The 20,234-nt window shown below is 42.5% G+C and overlaps 1 protein-coding gene across 2 annotated transcripts in view; it reads left to right on the top strand.

Moving 5' to 3' along the window:
* Positions 1–20,234, top strand: part of LOC116991000 (collagen alpha-1(I) chain-like) — a 196,726-nt gene that overhangs the window by 60,224 nt on the left and 116,268 nt on the right. The window contains exons 5-6 of one of the 2 annotated variants that reach the window (XM_033049253.1): positions 5,391–5,552; positions 12,212–13,078. In XM_033049253.1, coding sequence (XP_032905144.1) covers positions 5,391–5,552; positions 12,212–13,078 — 1,029 coding nt within the window. The remainder of the gene's footprint in view (positions 1–5,390; positions 5,553–12,211; positions 13,079–20,234) is intronic. The other variant, XM_033049254.1, reaches the window with a different exon arrangement.

Below are 20,234 nucleotides of genomic sequence, written 5' to 3'. Positions count from 1 at the left end.
CCAGAGATTCACCACTCTCTGTGTAAAAAATGTTTCTCTCACCTCAGTCCTAAAAGATTTCCCCTTTATCCTTAGACTGTGACCCCTTGTTCTGGACTTCCCCAACATCGGGAACAATCTTCCTACATCTAGCCTGTCCAACCCCTTAAGAATTTTGTAAGTTCCTTGGTTGATGAGTTCAAAAAACCCAACCAAATTTGTGAGGTTCCATCTCCCAAGCACAAAACCATGCTCCATCGCAGGGGTTCCCAACCTTTTTCATCCCGTTTACCCCAGGCAACTTTAATAGCACATAACAATGTTATTTCACTTATTTATGAACAACTAATGATGAACAGATACCGGTATACCAGAACCAAACTCAGTCAGTCAATGAGAAAAATTGTGTACAAATCCAGAATCAACAAATGTACCCCCTGGGTAGGCGAAATGTACCCCCTGGGGGTAAATTTACCCCAGGTTGGGAACCCTTGCTCTATAGGCTCATTGGTCTGATGTTCCCAGGTTTTTCCTTGCAGCCCTTCTTAAATAGAGGCACAACATTAACCACCCTCCAGTTTTCCGGCACTTCTCCCGTGTCTAACAATGGTTCATATATCTCAGCCAGGGCTCTTGAATTTATTTCTAGCTTCCCACAGTGTCCTCAGATATATCTGATCAGGCCCAGAAGATGCATCTAATTCCATACATCTGAGAACATCCAGCACATCAACAATTGTATTACGGACTGTCCTCAAGACATTTCCATTAACTTTCCCTGATCTCCATTAACCTTCGCTGGATGGAGGTCTTGACCAAACTACTGCTGAATTAGTATTTGCCCAATAAGTGGAAAGCTCACGGCAGCTGAATTTAAAGAGCTCTTTGTACACAAATTTCTGAATCTCAAATTCCCCAAGCAGACAGGTTTTATTATCATTAAATTTCCATCCAATCCCACTTCCTTTGTGGTAAAGCAAGTAACATCAATAATTAAAAAGTATATATTTGCCTTCGGAACCCAGACAGAATGTGAAGACCTATTTGTGTTTCTTTGTATTTAGCCCGTCAGGAGAAATGGACAATCCAGGCTGCTTTAGTCATTTGTATATATTGTGTTCATTTGTTCCATCGTGATTTCAATCATTATTGCACCGACATACAACTGTTATTAAGAAATGCATTCAAATTAATTATTTGGCTTGTTTATTTACAATAATTTGAGGTAATTAGTACATTTCATTTGATATATAATTACGAGAGCTGTTGAAATGCATGAATCATCAGAATGTAAAGCCAGGGTTTTTCTTTAAACAAACCTTATAATTACTGAGACCTCAGAAGGAGTTAGTGAAATGGTGTTACATTTGGTGTGGTTGTGGAACTACTTAACTCACCTTTAATGCTTCCATACTTTAGGTTATTTGAAAAGGCAACTGCTACCTTGAAGGAAGGTTTATTCATCAGTGTAACAACAAAATGTGTGACGTACATTGTCAATTGGATGTAAAGCTACAACCTGAACTGGCAAACTAATGCGTCCAGCTTGATCCACTTTGGGTTGCCAAGATTTTTTTTTCCTCGCCCTTTTCGAGGAGAGGGCACAGATAGTCATAGAGCTGTACGGCATGGAATGCCAACTTCTCCATGCCGACCAAGCTGGCATTCTGGGCAAGTCCCATTTGCCTTCATTTGTCCTATATCCATTAAACATCCATCCAGCTGCTACAATAACATTTGGACAGGTTCATGAGGAGGAACGGTTCAGAGGAATATAGCCAAATGCAGGCAGGTAGGACTAGTATGGATGAGACATCTTGGTCGGCATGGGCAAGTTGGACTGAAGGGCTTGTTTCTGTGCTGCATAACTCTATGATTCTCTATGATTCATCTTTGGAAAATGGATTAATTGTACCCGCTTCTATAACTACCTCCGATTGTTTTCTTCCACATATGGACCACTGAGTTCTGAGATCCCTCTTAAATCTCTCCCCTCTTCACCTGAAGTCTATGCCTCGAGTTTTTTGAATCCTCAACTCACTCCCAGGAAATTATTGAGTGTTCACATCCATGCCACTTGATTTAGTATTTTAACAAAGGACTCCGCTCAGCCTCCTATGCGCCAATGCAAAAAGCCTTTCCTGCCACACACTATAGTTCAAGTCCACAAGTTGGTTTGCTAGTCCTTTCAAAAAAGCATTGTGAATTCTTGAGGTGGAAAACATTTCCAGTGTAGTGGGATTTGCATTATTAATAAAGGATATTCAAATAAAATATTTAAGAAAGAACTGCAGATGCTGGAAAAATTGAAGGTAGATAAAAATGCTGGAGAAACTCAGCGGTTGAGGCAGCGTTTCTGGTTGAGACCCGAAATGTCGCCTATTCCTTCTCTCCATAGATGCTGCCTCAGCCACTGAGTTTCAAATAAAATATTGTATTTACAGGGGCAGGGAATAGATGACGTTCTGGGATGGGATATCTCTTCAGTCTGAAGAAGGGTCCCGACCTGAAACGTTATCCATCCTTTTTCTCCAGAGATGCTGCCTGACCCACTGAGTTACTCCAACAGTTGTGTCTATCTTTGGTATAAACCAGCATCTGCAGTTCTTTGTTTCCAGATATATTGATGTTTTGGGACTTGCCGTGGGCAAGCATGAAGGAGACAGGATTTAACATGTAAAGAAAATACATTAACGTTCCATTAGTATTCAAGCTGGGGTTGGCATTTGTAACTTTTCATTTCTTATTTAGTGCATTTATTGTGGCTGCTTTATCAAATTGATCTATGTGAATACTGTTGCAGAATTGCATTTGCAGGGTAGCAGGGATGTCAGGGAGAATCAACGTGCACAAGTCACTCTAGAGGAAAGCACACCTGTGGGACTGCACCACTGTACTTTCAATATGTTTCTGGCGTTGGGAAGCAAGCAAGCAAAGATTAGCACTTGGCCTAAAATGAGATTGAAAGCATGATCATAGAAATGTAGAAACAGAATCTTGATAGAAGTATAACATGATAACATTATCTACACACTGTAAATGGAGCGATTGTAATCATGTGTTGTCTTTCTGCAGACTGGTTAGCAAGCAACAAAAAAGCTTTTCACTGTACCTCAGTACACGTGACAATAAACTAAACTGAACTGAAGTATAGAACATGATAGAAGTATTTAAAATTACGAGAGACAGAGATAGGGTAGACAGTCAGAACCATTTTCCCAGGGTGGAAATGTACAACTCTAGAGGGCACAGCTATAAGGTGAGAGGGGGAAAATTTAAAGGAGACATGCGGGGCAAGTTTTTTTGTTTTTTTTACAGAGGGTGGTGTGTGCCTGGAACGTGTTGCTAGGGGTGGTGGTTGAGGCAGATAAACAAATGGCATTTAAGAGGCTTTTAGGCTTCATGTGCAAGGAATAGAGGGATATGGATCATGTGCAGGCAGATGAGATTAGTTTAACTTGGCATCATGTTCAGCACAAACATTGTGGGCCGAAGGGTCCATTCCTGTGCTGTACTTTTCTATGTTCCAGAACAGTACAGTACAAGAACAGGTCCTTCAGCCCACTATGTCTGTGTTGAACATGGTGCCCAAATAAACTAATGTCATCAGCTAGAACCATATCACTACATTCCACGCATATTCACGCGCCTATTTAAAAAGCCTCTTAAATGTTGTTCTCTTATCTGCCTCAACCACCATCCCCAGCAGCAGGTTCCAGGCACACACCACCATCCACAAACAAATAAAGTTACTTTCCTTGCACATCTCCTTTGAACTTTGCCCATCTCACCTTAAAGCCACGCAGCCAAGTCTTTCCCATTTCCCTCCTGAGTAAAATGTTCTGACTGTCAACCATATCTATGCCTCGCATAAATTTATATACTTCAATCAGACCTCCTCTCAACCGATGACACGTAAGGGTAAAAAAAAATCCAAGTCTGTCCAACCTAATTTGTGGAATTCTCTGCCACAGAAGGCAGTGGAGGCCAAGTCACTGGATGGATTTAAGAGAGAGTTAGATAGAGCTCTAGGGGCTAGTGGAATCAAGGGATATGGGGAGAAGGCAGGCACGGGTTATTGATTGGGGACGATCAGCCATGATCATATTGAATGGCGGTGCAGGCTCGAAGGGCCGAATGGCCTACTCCTGCACCTAATTTCTATGTTTCTATGTTTCTATGACCTCCTCCTGCACCTATTTTCTATGTTTCAATGTTAATATGTCCTAATCCAGGTAGCATTTGGGTAAACCTCTTCTGCACCCTCTCCAAAGCCTCCACACCCTTCCTGTAATGGGACAACGAGAACTGCATGCAATAATTAATCATATATAGAATTCTGTCATGTCACCCCCCCAGCCTCCATCACTTCAGGGTAAACGAGCCCTGATATCACAATTTCTCCCCATAATTATAGTCCTCTGTGCTCTCTCCAGCACAACCACTTATGTCCTATTGTGTGACATCCAGAACCATATACTGTACCCCTGGTGAGATAAATGTGACGTTTTGCAAAGTTGCAACAAAATGTAACTTTACAAAAGTATTTGCATAATACTTTATGCACAGACCTACGATGACAAGCATGTCAGGTGACTTCTTTACCACCCTACCATTTTCAGACGTTGGTAAATGGGGTCAGTGAAGCTGGCACCTTCATGTTGGGCATGGGATTGCGGAATGAAGGGTGCTAGGTGCTAGGACTCTAATTTCTTCTCCATGAGGAATGTGCTGTTTGTTTGATACTTTAATGTTTGGCAGCACACTGGCGCGGTTGTAGAGTTGCCACCTCACAGTGCCAGAGACCCGGGTTTGAACCTGACTACGAGTGCTGTCTGTATGGAGTTTGTACGTTCTCACTGTGTCTGCGTGGGATTTTCTCCGGGTGCTCCAGTTTCCTCCCAGACTCCAAAGACGCACAGTTTTGTAGGTTAATTGGCTTCTGTAAATTGTCCCCAGTCTGTAGGATTGTGCTTGTGTACGGGGTGATCGCTGGTCGGTGCTGACTAGGTGGACTGAAGGACCTGGTGAAAATCCAGCGGTGACCAGAACAAGGTACGACTCTTTGGGCGACTACTCACGACCATACAGGCTTCACCCCGCGACATGTTGCCAGGGTGTCGACTGTATGGTCGTGAGTAGTCTCCTCAGTCACCCAAAAAGTCGTAGCGTCTTTCTGGTCGCCGCTGAATTTTCAACATGTTGCTGGCAGTCGCCGAAAAAGTCGAGTAAGTGGGACAGGCCCATTTGGATGAGATTTCTTCTCTTCATCCTATTCGTGTCTTCAGTTTCACATCACAAGTCAATGGGAGCATTAACATTTTTTTTTAATTGCACTCATGATGAGAAGTGCAGCTTCGACACATAAATATTACACTGGCCATAATGTGCAAAAAATTATTTCCCTTTAGGGACAAATTCAACAACTGCTATTTGTTATGGGAAAGCCAACTGAAGCCAAGGAGCATTGCACAAGGTACAATCAAACTTGCAAGGTGACTTCTGAAGATGAGCCTGCCTTCCCTGGCCCTGACTTCCGTGAAGCCAACAATGTTATCTCGGCACAATCAGAGGTAAAGGCTTAAAATCAGTGAAAATATTGTGTTATTGTTTCCAAAATCCAAAATGTGCATTCCATCTGGGTACTCTTGGCATCAGTGTCATTGATCTATATTTTGTTCTCAGCAGTTTATTTATTAATGGAGCATTTATTGTAACAGATAACTTCTTAATTCAAGTCTTGGCTGTTCATCTGTAGCACAAGCCTCATCCAACATAAATGGGCAGTGCATTTGTTTTCACAATGCCTCCTACTTTAACAGCTGTGGGAAGATGTTTGTGTGGAACTGGACAGTTTGAGAGTGTTGTGCACCACACACATGGGCAACTCTGTGGTTCCTGTTCGTAAAATCCCAATGGACATTTCCCCTCGTGCATGAATGTCACAGATTATGATGGACATAAAGCGCTGGGGTAACTCAGCGGGTCAGACAGCAACTCTTGAGATAAAGGATGGGTGAGATTTTGGGTTGGAATCCTTCTTCAGACTTAATGATTAAGGATTATGAAAATGGTAACGTCCAGGTTCAGGAAAAGCTTCTTTCCTACAGCTATTAGGCCATTAAACACTACAACCTCAAATAAGCTGTGAATTACAATAGACTATTATTGTTATTATTGCACTATTATTGTTTGTTTTTGTGTGTGCTTGTGTGTGCGTGTGTGTGTATATATATATATGAATAATTTTATTGGCCAAGTATTCACATACAAGGAATTTGAATGTCAAATATATGTGTGTACTTGTGAGTATGTGTGTGTGTATATATACACACACTGAATTTTTTTTCTCTCTCGTTTATTATATTGTTTACAGTGTACTATGCTTACATATTCTATTGTGCTGCAGCAAGTAAGAATTTCATTGTTCTATCTGGGATATCTGACAATAAAATACTCTTGACTCATGCTTGCGTGTGATCCGTGATCCATATCCCTCCATTCCCTGCATATCCATGTGCCTATCTATACATCGCTTAAGTGACATTATCGTATCTTCCTCCACCAACAGTCCTAGTAGTACGTTACAGGCACCCACCAACATCTATACAAAAAAACTTGCCTCACACATCTCCGTTAAATACAACCCCCCCCTCCCCACCTTAAACCCATGTGACTTTGACATTTCCACATTACCACCCTGGGATAAAGATTCTGATGGTGTACTCTAACCATGCCTCTTGTAATTTTATATGCTTCTATCTAGTTTCCCCTCGACTTCCAATGTTCACCAAGAAACATTATATGTGCATTCTTTCTTTTTTTATTGTTATTTTACAAATGTCCAGTATCACGTGCAATAGTTACAATCTTGGGAATCAAATAACCAGCCCGCACTTCAAAGCAAAAATGGTAAATCATATCAATAATATAAATCCCATGAGCATTTGACTTCTGCTTTGAATTACTGAGATGAAATGCTTTATTTTCTGTGAATTTTCTTGGATATTATTGGATATTTAGTTATCGGTGGTTAACTATGTAAAATGTTTTCTGATATAATAAATATTCGCTTCAGGAGAACAATGTTACCCGTTCTTTGCGAACATGGATAGATCTAAAGCAATGAAATTTTACTGATTTACAGAAGGCTGTGGGGGCCAAGTCAATGAATATTTTTAAGGCGGAGATAGATAGATTTTTGATTAGTACAAGTGTCAGAGATTATGGGGAGAAGGCATGAGAATGGGGTTGAGAGGGAGAGATAGATCAGCCGTGATTGAATGGCGGAGTAGACTTGATGGGTCAGATGGCCTAATTCTGCTCCTATCACTTATGTCTTTATGACCTGAAGTGATCCAGTATATGACTTGTATCTGGGAAACACAAGAGGCATATTGTATTAGTTGACAATGTTGGTGAATCGGAATGGTGAGCTCGTGACTCTGCTGGTAGATAGATCTTCTCATGTGGTATATTGCTGGACCGACCAGGAAGTAGCCTGGTCTCGTGTGTGATGCGTTCAGTCCCATTCTCTATTTATAACCAGGGTAAGAGGAGCAGTAATTCAAAGATCTTAACAGTGGTGAACCGTGAAAGATCATGAGACCTTCCAAGTCTACCAGAGGCCCACTTGAGACTTGAGCCTTTGGTGCACAAAGGCCCAGTTGTTTGTCCGTCCTCATCCAAAGAAGCTTGATGTGCCTGAGTTCTCACAAATAGTCTTTGGCCTGAAACATCATCTCCATTTTCCACAGATGCTGCCTGACCTTCTGAGTGTTTCCAGCATTTTCTGTTTTTATTCTTCAAACGCCACAGTATCTCCTGGAGGAGATGGTATTCCAGACCATATTTACTTGGAGAAATATTGCAATTTTTGGTGTTATTAGGCCAATAATCTTGAATTCCTGTTTACTACCAATGGGTGAGTACTAGAATAAGTCATGGGCAAGTAGGAATAGGCAGCATTTTGGCTTTTCTCTTTCACGTGCATCTCATGAACTTGTTTAGGTTAGGTTGTGTTAGCTTAGTGATACAGCATAGAAACAGGTCCTTCGGCCCACCGAATCCACACGACCAGCGCTCCCCGAACACTAGTTCTATCCTTCACATTGGGGACAATTTACAGCAGCCAATTAACCTACAAACCTGCAGGTCTTTGGAGTGTGGGAGGAAATCGGAGCACCTTGAGAAAACCCCATGGTCACGGGAAGAATTCACAAACACCATACAGGCGGCACCCATAGTCAGGATCGAATCTGGGTCTTTGGTGCTGTAATGTCCCTGTCCCACTTAGGAAACCTGAACGGAAACCTCTGGAGACGTTGTGCCCCACCCACGGTTTCCGTGCAGTTCCCGGAGGTTGCAGGTGGTTGCCGGAGGTTGCAGGTAGTGGAAGCAGGTAGGGAGACTGACAAAAACTTCTGGGAACCTCCGGGAACCGCACGGAAACCTTGGGTGGGGCTCAAAGTCTCCAGAGGTTTCCGTTCAGGTTTCCTAAGTGGGACAGGGGCATTAGGCAGCAAGTCTACCACCAAAGTCTACCATCAGGATATTAGCAGCCTTCGTGAGACAGGCTGTGTTTCCTGAAGATGCCTTTGATGGTGTGGTGGTCATTACTTCTTTTCGACCAGGCAATGTCCACCATTTTCTGCACCATCTTCGTTCCTGGACATTCCATTATAGATGTCCTGATATGTGGGCGCCCAAGATGGATGTTGGAGGCCTGGCCAAGCTGGCCATCCACGAGTCACGGTGCCAGGCGGAAGAGGGCTTTACCCGAGCCAGATGCTTGCCCCTTTACCGGGGCTACATCCATGCCCGGGTGGTGTTAGAGAGGACATAGTTGTATCGTAGTTATTTAGTACATTTGTAAGGATTGTAACATAGTTATTTGGAAATTTAGTGTCTGAATAACCTGGTGATTTTGTACTATGGTGGTGGGTGTGGCACCACGGTTTGGTCTTGTATCTTGATAGTAATTAAATAAATTATTTTTGATACGAAAAAAGATGGATGTTGGCAGCATGCACGTGGTAATTGGCACTGGGCAATTTGCAGATGGGAACTAAGAGGGAGATAAGGATGGATACAGAGGAGATTTTATACCAACAAATATATGGGAGATTGCAGGTGAAATTGTTTAATTTAGTTTAGAGATACAGTGCAGAATAAGGCCCTTCGGCCCACCGAGACGCGCAGACCAGCGGTCCCTGCACACTAACACTATTCCACACTAGAGACAATTTACATTTATACCAAGCCCCCAATGAACTTACAAACATGTACGTGTCTGGAGTGTGGGAGGAAACCGAAGATCTCGGAGAAAACCCACGCACGTCACGGGGAGAACGTAGAAGCTCCGTTCAGACAAATGTCCGTAGTCAGGTTCGAACCCGGGTCTCTGGCGCTATAAGGCAGCAACTCCACCTCTGTGCTGCCTTAAGTGAGACAATGCTTCCTGTCTCATTGTGTGGAAGAAGCAACAGTAAGTTAAAGTTCAAGTTCACATTTATTGTCACATGCACCAATTAAGGTACAGTGATATGTGAGTTACCATACAGCCATACAAGTAAAAAAGAACACAATACACAATAAATTTAACATAAACATCCCCACAGTGGACTCAACATTCCTCACTGTGGTGGAAGGTGATAAAGGTGATCACTTGCCCATGACTGACTCAGTTAGGATCGAAGAAGTGAATAAAATCCTGCCCAACTGAGTACTATTGGACAGCTATTGAAGGTAGATGATGAGGTTCACTGCTTCAAAGGCTCCAGACAGGTTGTGACCGGTGAAAAGTGGTTGATCTCCCAAATTCCTTAACGACAACGGATGTCATCAGTGATAAAGCCCAAAATATATGGCTTCAGTAACAGGAAGTTGAGTTTGGTGATGCCAATGTCTATGTTCAGGATTAACAACATGGAAACATTCATAAGTGGGAACATATGTATAACTTGTAAACGTAGGTACATAACAAGGTTCTTCTGTGCTTAAGGATGTATCACCAAATCTGGAAGCAATTACACATCCCAGAATGAACAAATGTTTTCAAGGAAATACACTTATGATTTCCAAAATGCAATGAATTTTTTTGCAAAGAGATTACCAAAGTCCATCTATGTCAAATATTACAGAGTAACGATTATTCCAGATGATACATCATCATTTTGTTAGTAGCTGCTTCTACAGACAATAATAAAATGAAATATTTAAAACTGAGTCAGGTCAGCTATGTTTTCATCTCCTTAATTGAAGTCAGCATTACACTGACAATATGTAGAGGGTGCACTTGGTTGATTTTAGGCCAGGGCTCAACATCTTGTGCAAAGCACAGTGTCACAGTCATACAGCGTGAAAATAGGCCCTTCGACCCCACTTGCTCTTGCCAACCAACATGCCCCATCTACACTAGTCCCGCCTGCCTGCATTTGACCCATATCCATCTAAATCTACCCTATCCATGTACCTGTCCAAATGTTTCTTCAATGTTGTGATAGTATCTGCCTCAACTACCTCCTCCGGCAGCTCGTACCATACACACATTGTGTAAAAAAAAGTTGCCCCTCAGGTTCTTATTAAACCTCTCCCCACCCCCCCCCCCCCCCCCCCCCCCCCCCCCCTTCCCCCCGCCCCTGGGTAATATGTCCATCATACTGTAGCTGCCACAGAGAGAATTTACACTTCTTTGCGTGGCATCAAGCGACTGTGTTGAAAATGATTCCTTTACTTGAGAAGTTCACTTCCCCATAAATGCTTTTATTAGCCATTTAAATCAAACAGAGATCGACAGTTGGTTTTACTGGATCGCAAAAGTCTGAAGTACAGGAACTGGAGTTTCTGCTGCCTTAAAATTGCATCTTTGGAAAAAGTCACTGATATTTGGTTTCGGGCAAGTTTTGTTGCGACTGCCACCTATCCTTCAAATGCAGGGACATTAACGCTCATGATAAGGATTTTACCTTTGGTCATTGAGAAACCTGGGCAGACTCTTGGGGTCGGCTTTTAAGATGACAAAATAAGTGACATCCCAGTTGATGTATTCCAGAGAGAGTTAGATTTAGCTCTTAGGGCTAAAGGAATCAAGGGATGTGGGGAGAAAGCAGGAACGGGGTACTGATTTTGGATGATCGGCCATGATCATATTGAATGGTGGTGCTGGCTCGAAGGGCCAAATGGCCGACTCCTGCATTTATTTTCTGTGTTTCTATGTTTAATCTTTGCGATACAGTGAAGGGAATTGGCCCCAAATTTAACTCTCCATGCACGGATTATGAAATATGTTCAGGAACATTTTAAAATAGCTTTTATTTGAAACTTTCCAAATTGTTTTTAACCAGTCAGAAAACACACTGCTGGAACTTCATTAATGGATTTCATTCATTGGAACATTACCTCAAGAACATTGTAAAGTGCGGGCTTGAAAGTGACCTTCACTTAAAGCGCCATTCAGTTGCGTCATTCTGTATGTTTCAGCTTACAGCTTTGATGTGCTGATTCAGTCTCGCAGCACCATGGTGAAGCTTCCCTTTATAATCTGTTTCTTCAGAATTTTGGCAAGGAAGCTGCCAATGCAAACTTAAATAAGATAAAGAAAAACAAAGCCATTTTTAGTTTCTACTTTCATCAGGTATCTAAAAGTTACCACAAAGTAAAATGGGATTGTCTCTTAAGATAAAGTTATCCAGCTTTGCAGTGTCCTGCAAATGAGAGTAAGAACTTGACACTTGGATTTAGTTGAAAACTGATGTTGAGTCTTATTTGCTGAAATATGATGAATTCCTGCAAGTATTAAATATTTAAATTTTAAATGTGAATAACGAAAGCAATCTGTTTTTCATCACCAAAATCATTTGATCTCATTGATTCATCCCTAGTGCAGGACTTCTTGAAGTTAATCAACCAGCAAATGAATACATATAACATTATGATATTGGTTAGTTGCTTTAGGTTGAGCAGTCATTCAATGATTAGCAGTCAAATTATTTGCTGTGAAGTGGAATGGATGGATCCTCCACAGATGTTGCCTGATCTGCCGAGCTCCTCCAGTGCTTTTTTTGTTTAGGCTTATGGTAAAAGCATGCATAATTTCACATTTAACAGGATTCCAAAAAATGCTGGTCTTCACTCTGTGATAGCAGTTACATTCTGGGCATTGATAATTCCAAACTGAACTTTTGTGATTTGTGGAAGTGGTTTCTCATGGACTGGCTTTGATTTCCTACAGGGGTCTGCGGACATAACCAGTGGAATGGATACAAGACCAACTTTGACTGAGATCAAAGGAGCGGCAGGTCAACCTCGAACGAACACAGTGCATGGAGACTCTTGGTCAAGGCGCCCCCTTCAATCCGATCATTTTGGAAGCAATGAACTGCTGAATCTCCCCTACAATGAACTCACAGATACAGGAGCAGGCAGGCCTGGCACAATCCTCAGCGACACCTCCCTCCCACACAGTCCTACGGGGGTTTCAAATGCTTTTGCCCAGACTCCTGATGTTAAACGCAATGAAATTAATGAAGAGAATGACGCTAGGTCTGATATAAGGACTTCCAGTGCACTTAATGAATTAATTGATGAGGAGTTCTACTTAGCAGTTGAAGATCGAAGAGATTTTACACTCCACCAGCCAAAACTGGACAGTAGGTTGGTTGCTTCCGATAATCCCACAGTGATGTCACCCACTCCAATAATTGACATAGACTTTACACCTAACCCATCCCATGTTCACACGCCTGGAGGCAACCTGTTGGTGCAGAAGGACACTGACCCACAGCAGGGTAACGACATATTGCCAATCGATCTTGTCAGTGGAAGTGCTGCAGATTCCAAGGGACTGAATGAAGTGGTTATTGATCTAAACAGTGATCATTATCCGGCTGAGAAGGCCAAAGGAGAAATTGCTTCCGTCAAAGAGATCTACGAGATGGAGACCACAGACGAGACTGCACAGTGGGAAAGTGACAAACTTCAGGGAACCTCACGGAGCAGTTCGTCCCAAGCAGGGATCCATCAACGTCACAAAGAGCAAGTACGTGAAAGGGTCGGAGCGCCTGGGCCAACCGGATCACCAGGGCCACTTGGCCTAAGGGTAAGTGAGTTGCCAGCAGACCATGACAAGAGGGACTGCAAGGTCGCTTTGATAGTCCGCCAAGGACTTCCCAATCTATGCAAGATGGTTGTCGGTGCAAATGGTTTAATGGCCATAGTGAGCCGATGTCTGCCCACATGGCACATCCTTGCTTTATTACTCCATTTGCTGGTCGGAGATGCACTTCAGAATCATAAGTGATAGGAGTAGAATGAGGGCATTCGGCCCATCAAGTCTACTCCGTCGTTCAATCACGGCTGATCTATCTCTCCCTCTCAACCCCACTCTCTTGCCTTCGCCCCATAAACCCTGACACCCGTACTAATCAAGAATCTATCAATCTCCGCCTTAAAAATATCCATTGACTTGGCCTCCACAGCCTTCTGTGGCAATGAATTCCACTTCACTGATGAGCAAATGCGAGTTTACACTTCACCATGCCGAGACAATGAATGAGTGTTGTACAGTCACAGCTCCAACATGTAGTGTTTAAGCTAGATTCCACAATACATGTATACTGCAAGTCCAGATATTGACCAAAGAAAGATTCCTTGAACATCCAAGGGTGTAGCTCACACAGAGGAATGCCTGTGTTAGAGTGGGAGGGGCATTCAGGGGGAGTGCCAGTTCAAGCACCAGTCAACAAAAAAGCAACCTGAGCAATAAAAACAACATTGGAGGTGAAATAATTGCAAACATTCCAATGATTCGAACGTGGATATTTTTGTAGCTGTAAGTGAGTGCCATGTGATTCAAACGCAGTGTAATGCAAGACTCGGGATAGTGCTCCTTTGAACTATTTCTCCTTTTAGCCTTTCTTTCTGAATGCTACCTATTATTTTCAGTTAAATAACAAAAATGGGATTATCAACAAAATGAGACAGGAAATTGATAATGTTCAAATGATATAGCAGAAAAAGCAATTCCATAAAGAAAATGGCTCCACACTTCATAAAGCTAATTTATATTTGAGTTCAATGTATCTTTTGATTATTCCAAATGTCGTAGCAGTTATTGCATCGTGTGTTTTATGAAGTCCGAGATTATCATATGGCTGCAACTACTTTAGGATTTGAAACTTCTTTTCAAAATCTCATTTCATCAAATAACCTCATTGAAAAGTTTAAAATTCAAAGTACCTCGGTCCCTGATTTATGTCTGCAGCATTTTATGATGTGATCAGGTCAAAATCAATGGTGAGAGCACCAGTCCTTAATATTAACTCATAAAGAGAGGAAATCATTCATCCTGACAACGTTTGTGCAGGGTTCAAGATGAAGTGACTGCGATAGACAAGTCCTTAATGCCATAGAAATGTGGCAAACAGGCTTTTACTCGCAAGGAGAAATAATGGGATAAAACTGATTTTCATTATCTTAATGGTTTACAGATCAAAATGCATAACTTTAGCGTTACAGATCAAACTCGTTTTATGTCATTCCAATGTGATGGTGCAATGAATGTTCTATTTATTAGCTAAACTGGTTTAAGCCACTTTAACGTAACCTACATACACTCTACACAGCAAATTCTGCAATGTAAATGAGCTGTTTCCTCACTAGTAACATATTACACTAGATCTGGGTTTTAACAATTTATTTGAGAACAAGAAAGAGCAAAATGAAGGTGTTCTATTCTATACTATGACATAATAATAATAATAATAATAATAATAATAATAATAATAATAATAATAATAATAATAATAATAATAATAATAGATAATCTTTATTGTCATTGTACAAGACAATGACATTTTGTTGGAGCAGTCCTCCAGCTGCACAGGAATATGAGTATAAAAATACGTTTAAAAAAGAACTATAAAAAAATTAGACTATAAACATATAGGAGTATGGGCGGGTGTGTGTGAGAGAGGGGGGGGGAATCAGTGTGGGAGGGGGATAGAGTTCAGTAGTGTCACAGCTCTATGGTAGAAGCTGTTTTTTAGTCTTGTCGTGCGGGCGCTCAGTGTCCTGTATCGTCTTCCTGAGGGCAGGGGGGTGAAGAGGCAGTGTGCAGGGTGTGTGCTGTCTGTAATGATGCCCTTGACCCTCCGGATGCAGCGGGTCCGGTAGATGTCCTCCAGTCTGGGGAGCTGGGTGCCAGTGATCCTCTCAGCAGTCTTAATGACGCGTTCTATGACATTGACTCAGATGAAAATTCGTTCTCTTGAATTTGAGATCTAAGTCTTTCAAAGTTGCTCCTTAAGTGTTACGTTATGACATGGAACTGGATGGGTTTGTGAAGAGGATGCAAATAGCCCTCCGGGTAATTTAAACGTTGAGAGGTAAAATGTATGGAAGTTACAGGATGAGGCAGATAAATGTAATGGGCAGATTAGTGTTCAGATGGTGTTAGTTGGGGATATGTTAATTACAAAAGGACCTAGGTGTTCTTGCACAAAAGCAAGCTTGCAAGTCCAGCAAAGAGTGAAGGAAGCTTTTTATTGCAAGAGCTTTTGGATTCACAAGGAAGGATATTTACTACAGTTATACATGACCTTTGTGAGACCACCTTGGGAATTGTGCAGTTATCATCTCCTCACCTGAGGAAAGATGTACTTACCATCAGATGAGTACATCTTGGGTTCATCAGACTGTCTATTGGGATGATGAAATTTTTTATATGAGGAGAGATCAGATCAATGGTATTAAAAGGCGTTTGGAAGAATTAGAGGCTGGGTATAGCGAGTGGGTTAGGAGAGGGAAGAAGTTCTGGATGCAGGATCACAGCATCAGGGTTCAGGATGAGATGCTAGGAGGAAGTTGAGTGCTGGTGGGCCTGTGGAAATCTACTTCAGAAGGCTGTGGAGCATATTTAGGAAGATAGATTTCTCAACACAAAATGCATCTGAGGTTTGGTGAAGGAGTGGAAATAAGGTCTAGAGATCAAGGATGAGCTGTGCTTGCAGAGGGTTGAATGGCCTACTCCTCTCCCTATTTTTCCATGAATGGTGAACAAATGAAGGCACAACAGAGTAGCCGCGATGAAGCCGCCTGTTACATGCCTTCCAGTTATTCAGCTATGCGCAGAGTCAACAACTCGAATCCAAACCCACATTTTCAGTGAGCAGTACTCCTTAAACATTGTTTTCCCCAGAAATCAAGATGCACGATTCTAATTGTGTTGGCATAACTACTGAATTAAGAGAAAAGTTTGCTCAGTGAAGTTTCCCTGAAGATGTTTTTACTGCACATGGTTGAAGTTGTGGTTGCATTTATTTATTTTTTGTTACTCAAACTGTTCCAGCTTATGTCCATGCCCATCTTCCATGCCAACTCTCTTTTGATTTGACATTTACTGTTATTATCTCAAAGAGAAAGGTTCGGAGGTGTTTTACACACTTGCTGCGCAACGCTATGAATAGATTCATCAGCATCTTTATTTGAAATTCTTTATCTGCATTTTAACTGAGTCAGCAAATTGCTGGCTTCATTAAAGGTGGCTGGTGGAATATGACAAGGTCTAAACTTGCAGCTTTACTCGTTATAGCAGACAGGCATTGAAGTTTACTACTTGTTTTGATAGAATAAATTACATGTTCAGGGCAAACATCTATTTTCATAGAGTCAAACAGCACATAAACAAGCCCTTCAGCCCCATTTACCCACACCGACCAAGATGTCCCATCTACCGGGCTGGTCCCACATGCCTGCGTCTATCCCATAATCCCTCTAAACCTTTGCCATCCATGTACCTGTCAAAATGTCTTTAAAATGTTAAAAACAAAGAACTGCAGATGGTGGTTTATACCAAAGGTAGACACAAAGTGCTGGTAACTCAACGGGTCAGGTAACATTTCTGGAGAATAAGCATGGGTGACATTTTGGGTCGTGTCTGAAGAAAGGTCCCGATCTGAAAACATCACCCATCCCTTTTCTCCAGAGAGGCTGCCTGACCCACTGTGTTACCCCAGCACTTTGTGTCGTTCTTTTAAATGTTGTTATAGTAATGTTATTAAATGAAATAAAATAGTAAGATTAAACGAGAACTTACCAGTTTGAAGTTTGATCTGTATTTTATGAGGAGGAACGTTGAGGGAATACGTGAAGAACCCGCTTACGACGCATGCGTGTCATCCTTCAAAGCAGCGGTGTGAGGTCACAGAAACACTATAATGACCTAAGATAGTAAGATTATCAAAGAGATACCAGTTTAAGATATGACTAATCGAGGGTGGGAGCGGAGGGCACGTATTCCCTCAAAGTTCCTCCTCATAAAATACAGATCAAACTTCAAACTGGTAAGTTCTCGTTTAATCTTACTATTTTACTTCGGAGTCACGTGAGTGACTACGTGAAGACTTCAAAGCTCTGTGACCTCATGCCGTGGAACGAGTCCATGCTTCACAACTGCCTTGGTTGTGGGGAGAATGATGTTAACATCATTAAACATAATACGATATTGAAACCCAACTGTAAAATATTAATTCCAATTATTGCCCCTATTTATGCGGTGAATTATATGCAGAACTTAAAATTGTTTCTGCAATTCTTCCAGGTTTAATAACTGGTTTGTTATAAAGTCGTTGGATAGTTTCCTCCATTGACCATGCTACTGTCTTGAGGGTTTTGTCCATTGGTACGTCCAGCTTCATAGCTGCCAATGTAGCTGCAGCCCTGATGGAGTAAGATTTAATTTCTCCTTAGAGTCCACTCCAGCCTTTGTCAGGACTAGCTTAGCCATTTAGAGATGATCTGGACTGTCACTGTTTTGAGTGGCTATTAGTAGCTGATAAACGTGACATTTCTTCCCTCTGATGATCTAGCATACTTCATGTATGATAGTAAATGAGTTATAATACAGCAACGACCATCTGTCGTATAGGCTCTGTACTTTGTTTTTAGGCCTGCTGACCCCTGTCTGTTCGGTTTGACCCTTTGATTGATGTGACAGGTTTAATTCCCTGTTGAAATCATCATGTTGTCCAGCCTTAGTTTCTGTAGTGACTGGACTCTTTGCGCCGTGACCAAGGCCATCAGCATGACTGTTTACATAATCAGTTTCTGTAATGACAGAGCTGTAGCTGGAGACCAGTTTCTTAACTTGGTCAGTACAAAACTCACATCCGATATAGGAATGTACCTAGTTCTTGGGGATTAATTTTAACATGCCCTTAATGAGTTTTGTTACCAGTGTGTGTGTCCCCACAGAATGTCGCTCTGTACCTTCGACAGGTATGTAGACAGAGCACTCCTGGCGCAATTGTGGTACTATGACTAAGCCTCTCATCGTAATGGAGGCTTGCCAGGAATTCCAGAACAGGTGGCTGTTTATAGATCTGTGGGTGATAATAGTTATGAACGTACTTCCTATTTCTAGAGAATACCAAGTACTGTTGAATGAATGGACTGTCTGCGACCCGCTGAAAGGATTCCGCCTATGGTCCGTCAGTCCTAGGTGTACAAGAGGTGCTTTCAATTGTACAATAAATAAATAGGTTAATATAGATAGTAACATGGGTAACTCTCCATGTTGCTAGAAAGAACCAGTAAGTTAGGTCTATGATGGATGGTGATGAATGGTTCTGCCTTCTACCACCGTTGTTTATAATATGTTGTTTATTCTTATATTGCTGCAGGCAATATCATTTCGTTCAGACCTAAATGTCTGAATAAAATAAGAATTCAATTCAATTTACAAATAGAGTTGGCCAGATAGTCACGTGGTGTCGGTAAGTTTCTACCCAGATTATGATAAGGATATTTAGTACACAAATTTCTGTGATTCTTATTGGATGTCTCCATAACATCTATAATGTGTGTACGTAGTTTAATAATGCTCCAATTTGTTGCTTCCTTGTCTGAATGACGTTCAGTTCAGTACATGCTGAACTAAGGAGCAAGTAATGAATACCTTGTGGCGTGTGTCTTGGGCAGTTTAACGGAGACCGCGTCCAGAGACAGGGCCAGGCCGGCCTGTGAGGAGGTAGGGCTTTCTCTGTTCTCCATCATGACGCCAATGGAGCGTCGGGGTCACCAATGTGGCGTGTGTCTTGGAATAAAGCACGGAGTCGTGTTTAGAGAGAGACACTTTTTATTCTGATCCTCCCGGTTGTAGGGAAGACCAAACGAGAGAAAGATGGCACCCAAACCCCAGCCTTTAAAGCCTCCGGCTAAGGGCCGCCTCCGGACTGAACCACTCCTGTGCCGAGGGGTTCGACACTAAGGTGGCACGACCCTTGGGAGCCGCCACAACCTCCACATTCTATGTCAGTGGTTTGGGAGGTTCCAGGTTTGCATATAAGGCCAGTGCATCCTGGTGAACTAGTGTCATGTTTATTTCTAATAGTGCGGCCGTTAATGTCCCGCTGATAGGACTTTAGAACTTTCTTTCGGTTCAATATCTTGTCCTGTTATGTTTTTGGTTACTGCTAAGACTAAAGGATCCAGCAGTCCAATACAATTCCTGATAGATAGCATTCCCATCTCAGGATTACACAGTAATGTCTGTTCCAGTAATGTCTGTTTCAGGGGAACAAAAGCACTCCTGTGAGTAAGGCTAACTGGTCAAAGCCAGAATCCTGACTAACGTGTCTCCAAATACTTCAGTTAACACTGGCCACATTCAGAGCCCCACAATTTCCCGGAGGTAAATGTCTTGCCAACACCTCAGCAAAGGTATTGGCTTGCAGGTGATGTGTAGACATGTACTTTTATCCAACCGCTCCTGCCGACCTTCGTGCTCTCGGGCACTAGTCGCACGCGGTTTTTGCCGAAGCCGGTCCCCATGCCTACGGGCACTGGTCGCTCCCGGCCGCCCCATATAATTGTGCCGTTGCTCGCAGTCCCGGTACTCCGCGGCACCTGTCGCTGACGGCCGAACATGCTGCAGCCACTCGTACCGGTTTCCCAGCTCCGCAAAAGTGGCCGCTGCTGGCTGCGCTATATCCTGCAGCTGCTCATCCTTACTTCGGTATCGGTAAGTATTATCCGGAGGCTGTTTCTCCACATCACTTTCGCAGTGATGTACTTTGCGCTTTGCCTTCTAGCCCGGTCTAGGATTTGATTTTCCCCGGCGCGGGGTTTAAATCCAGCACAGCTGATGTCTCCATACAAGTTGCCTGTGCCAGCGGCTGCTGCTGCAGGTCCCCGGCACCTTCGCCACTGACGTCCTGCAGCTTCTTTACAGCCTTTCTACGCGTTGCTCTGTCCAT

The sequence above is a fragment of the Amblyraja radiata genome, chromosome 32, assembly GCF_010909765.2.
Source record: "Amblyraja radiata isolate CabotCenter1 chromosome 32, sAmbRad1.1.pri, whole genome shotgun sequence".
NCBI classification, from domain to species: domain Eukaryota; kingdom Metazoa; phylum Chordata; class Chondrichthyes; order Rajiformes; family Rajidae; genus Amblyraja; species Amblyraja radiata.
This window is presented reverse-complemented; position numbering and strand designations above follow the sequence as displayed.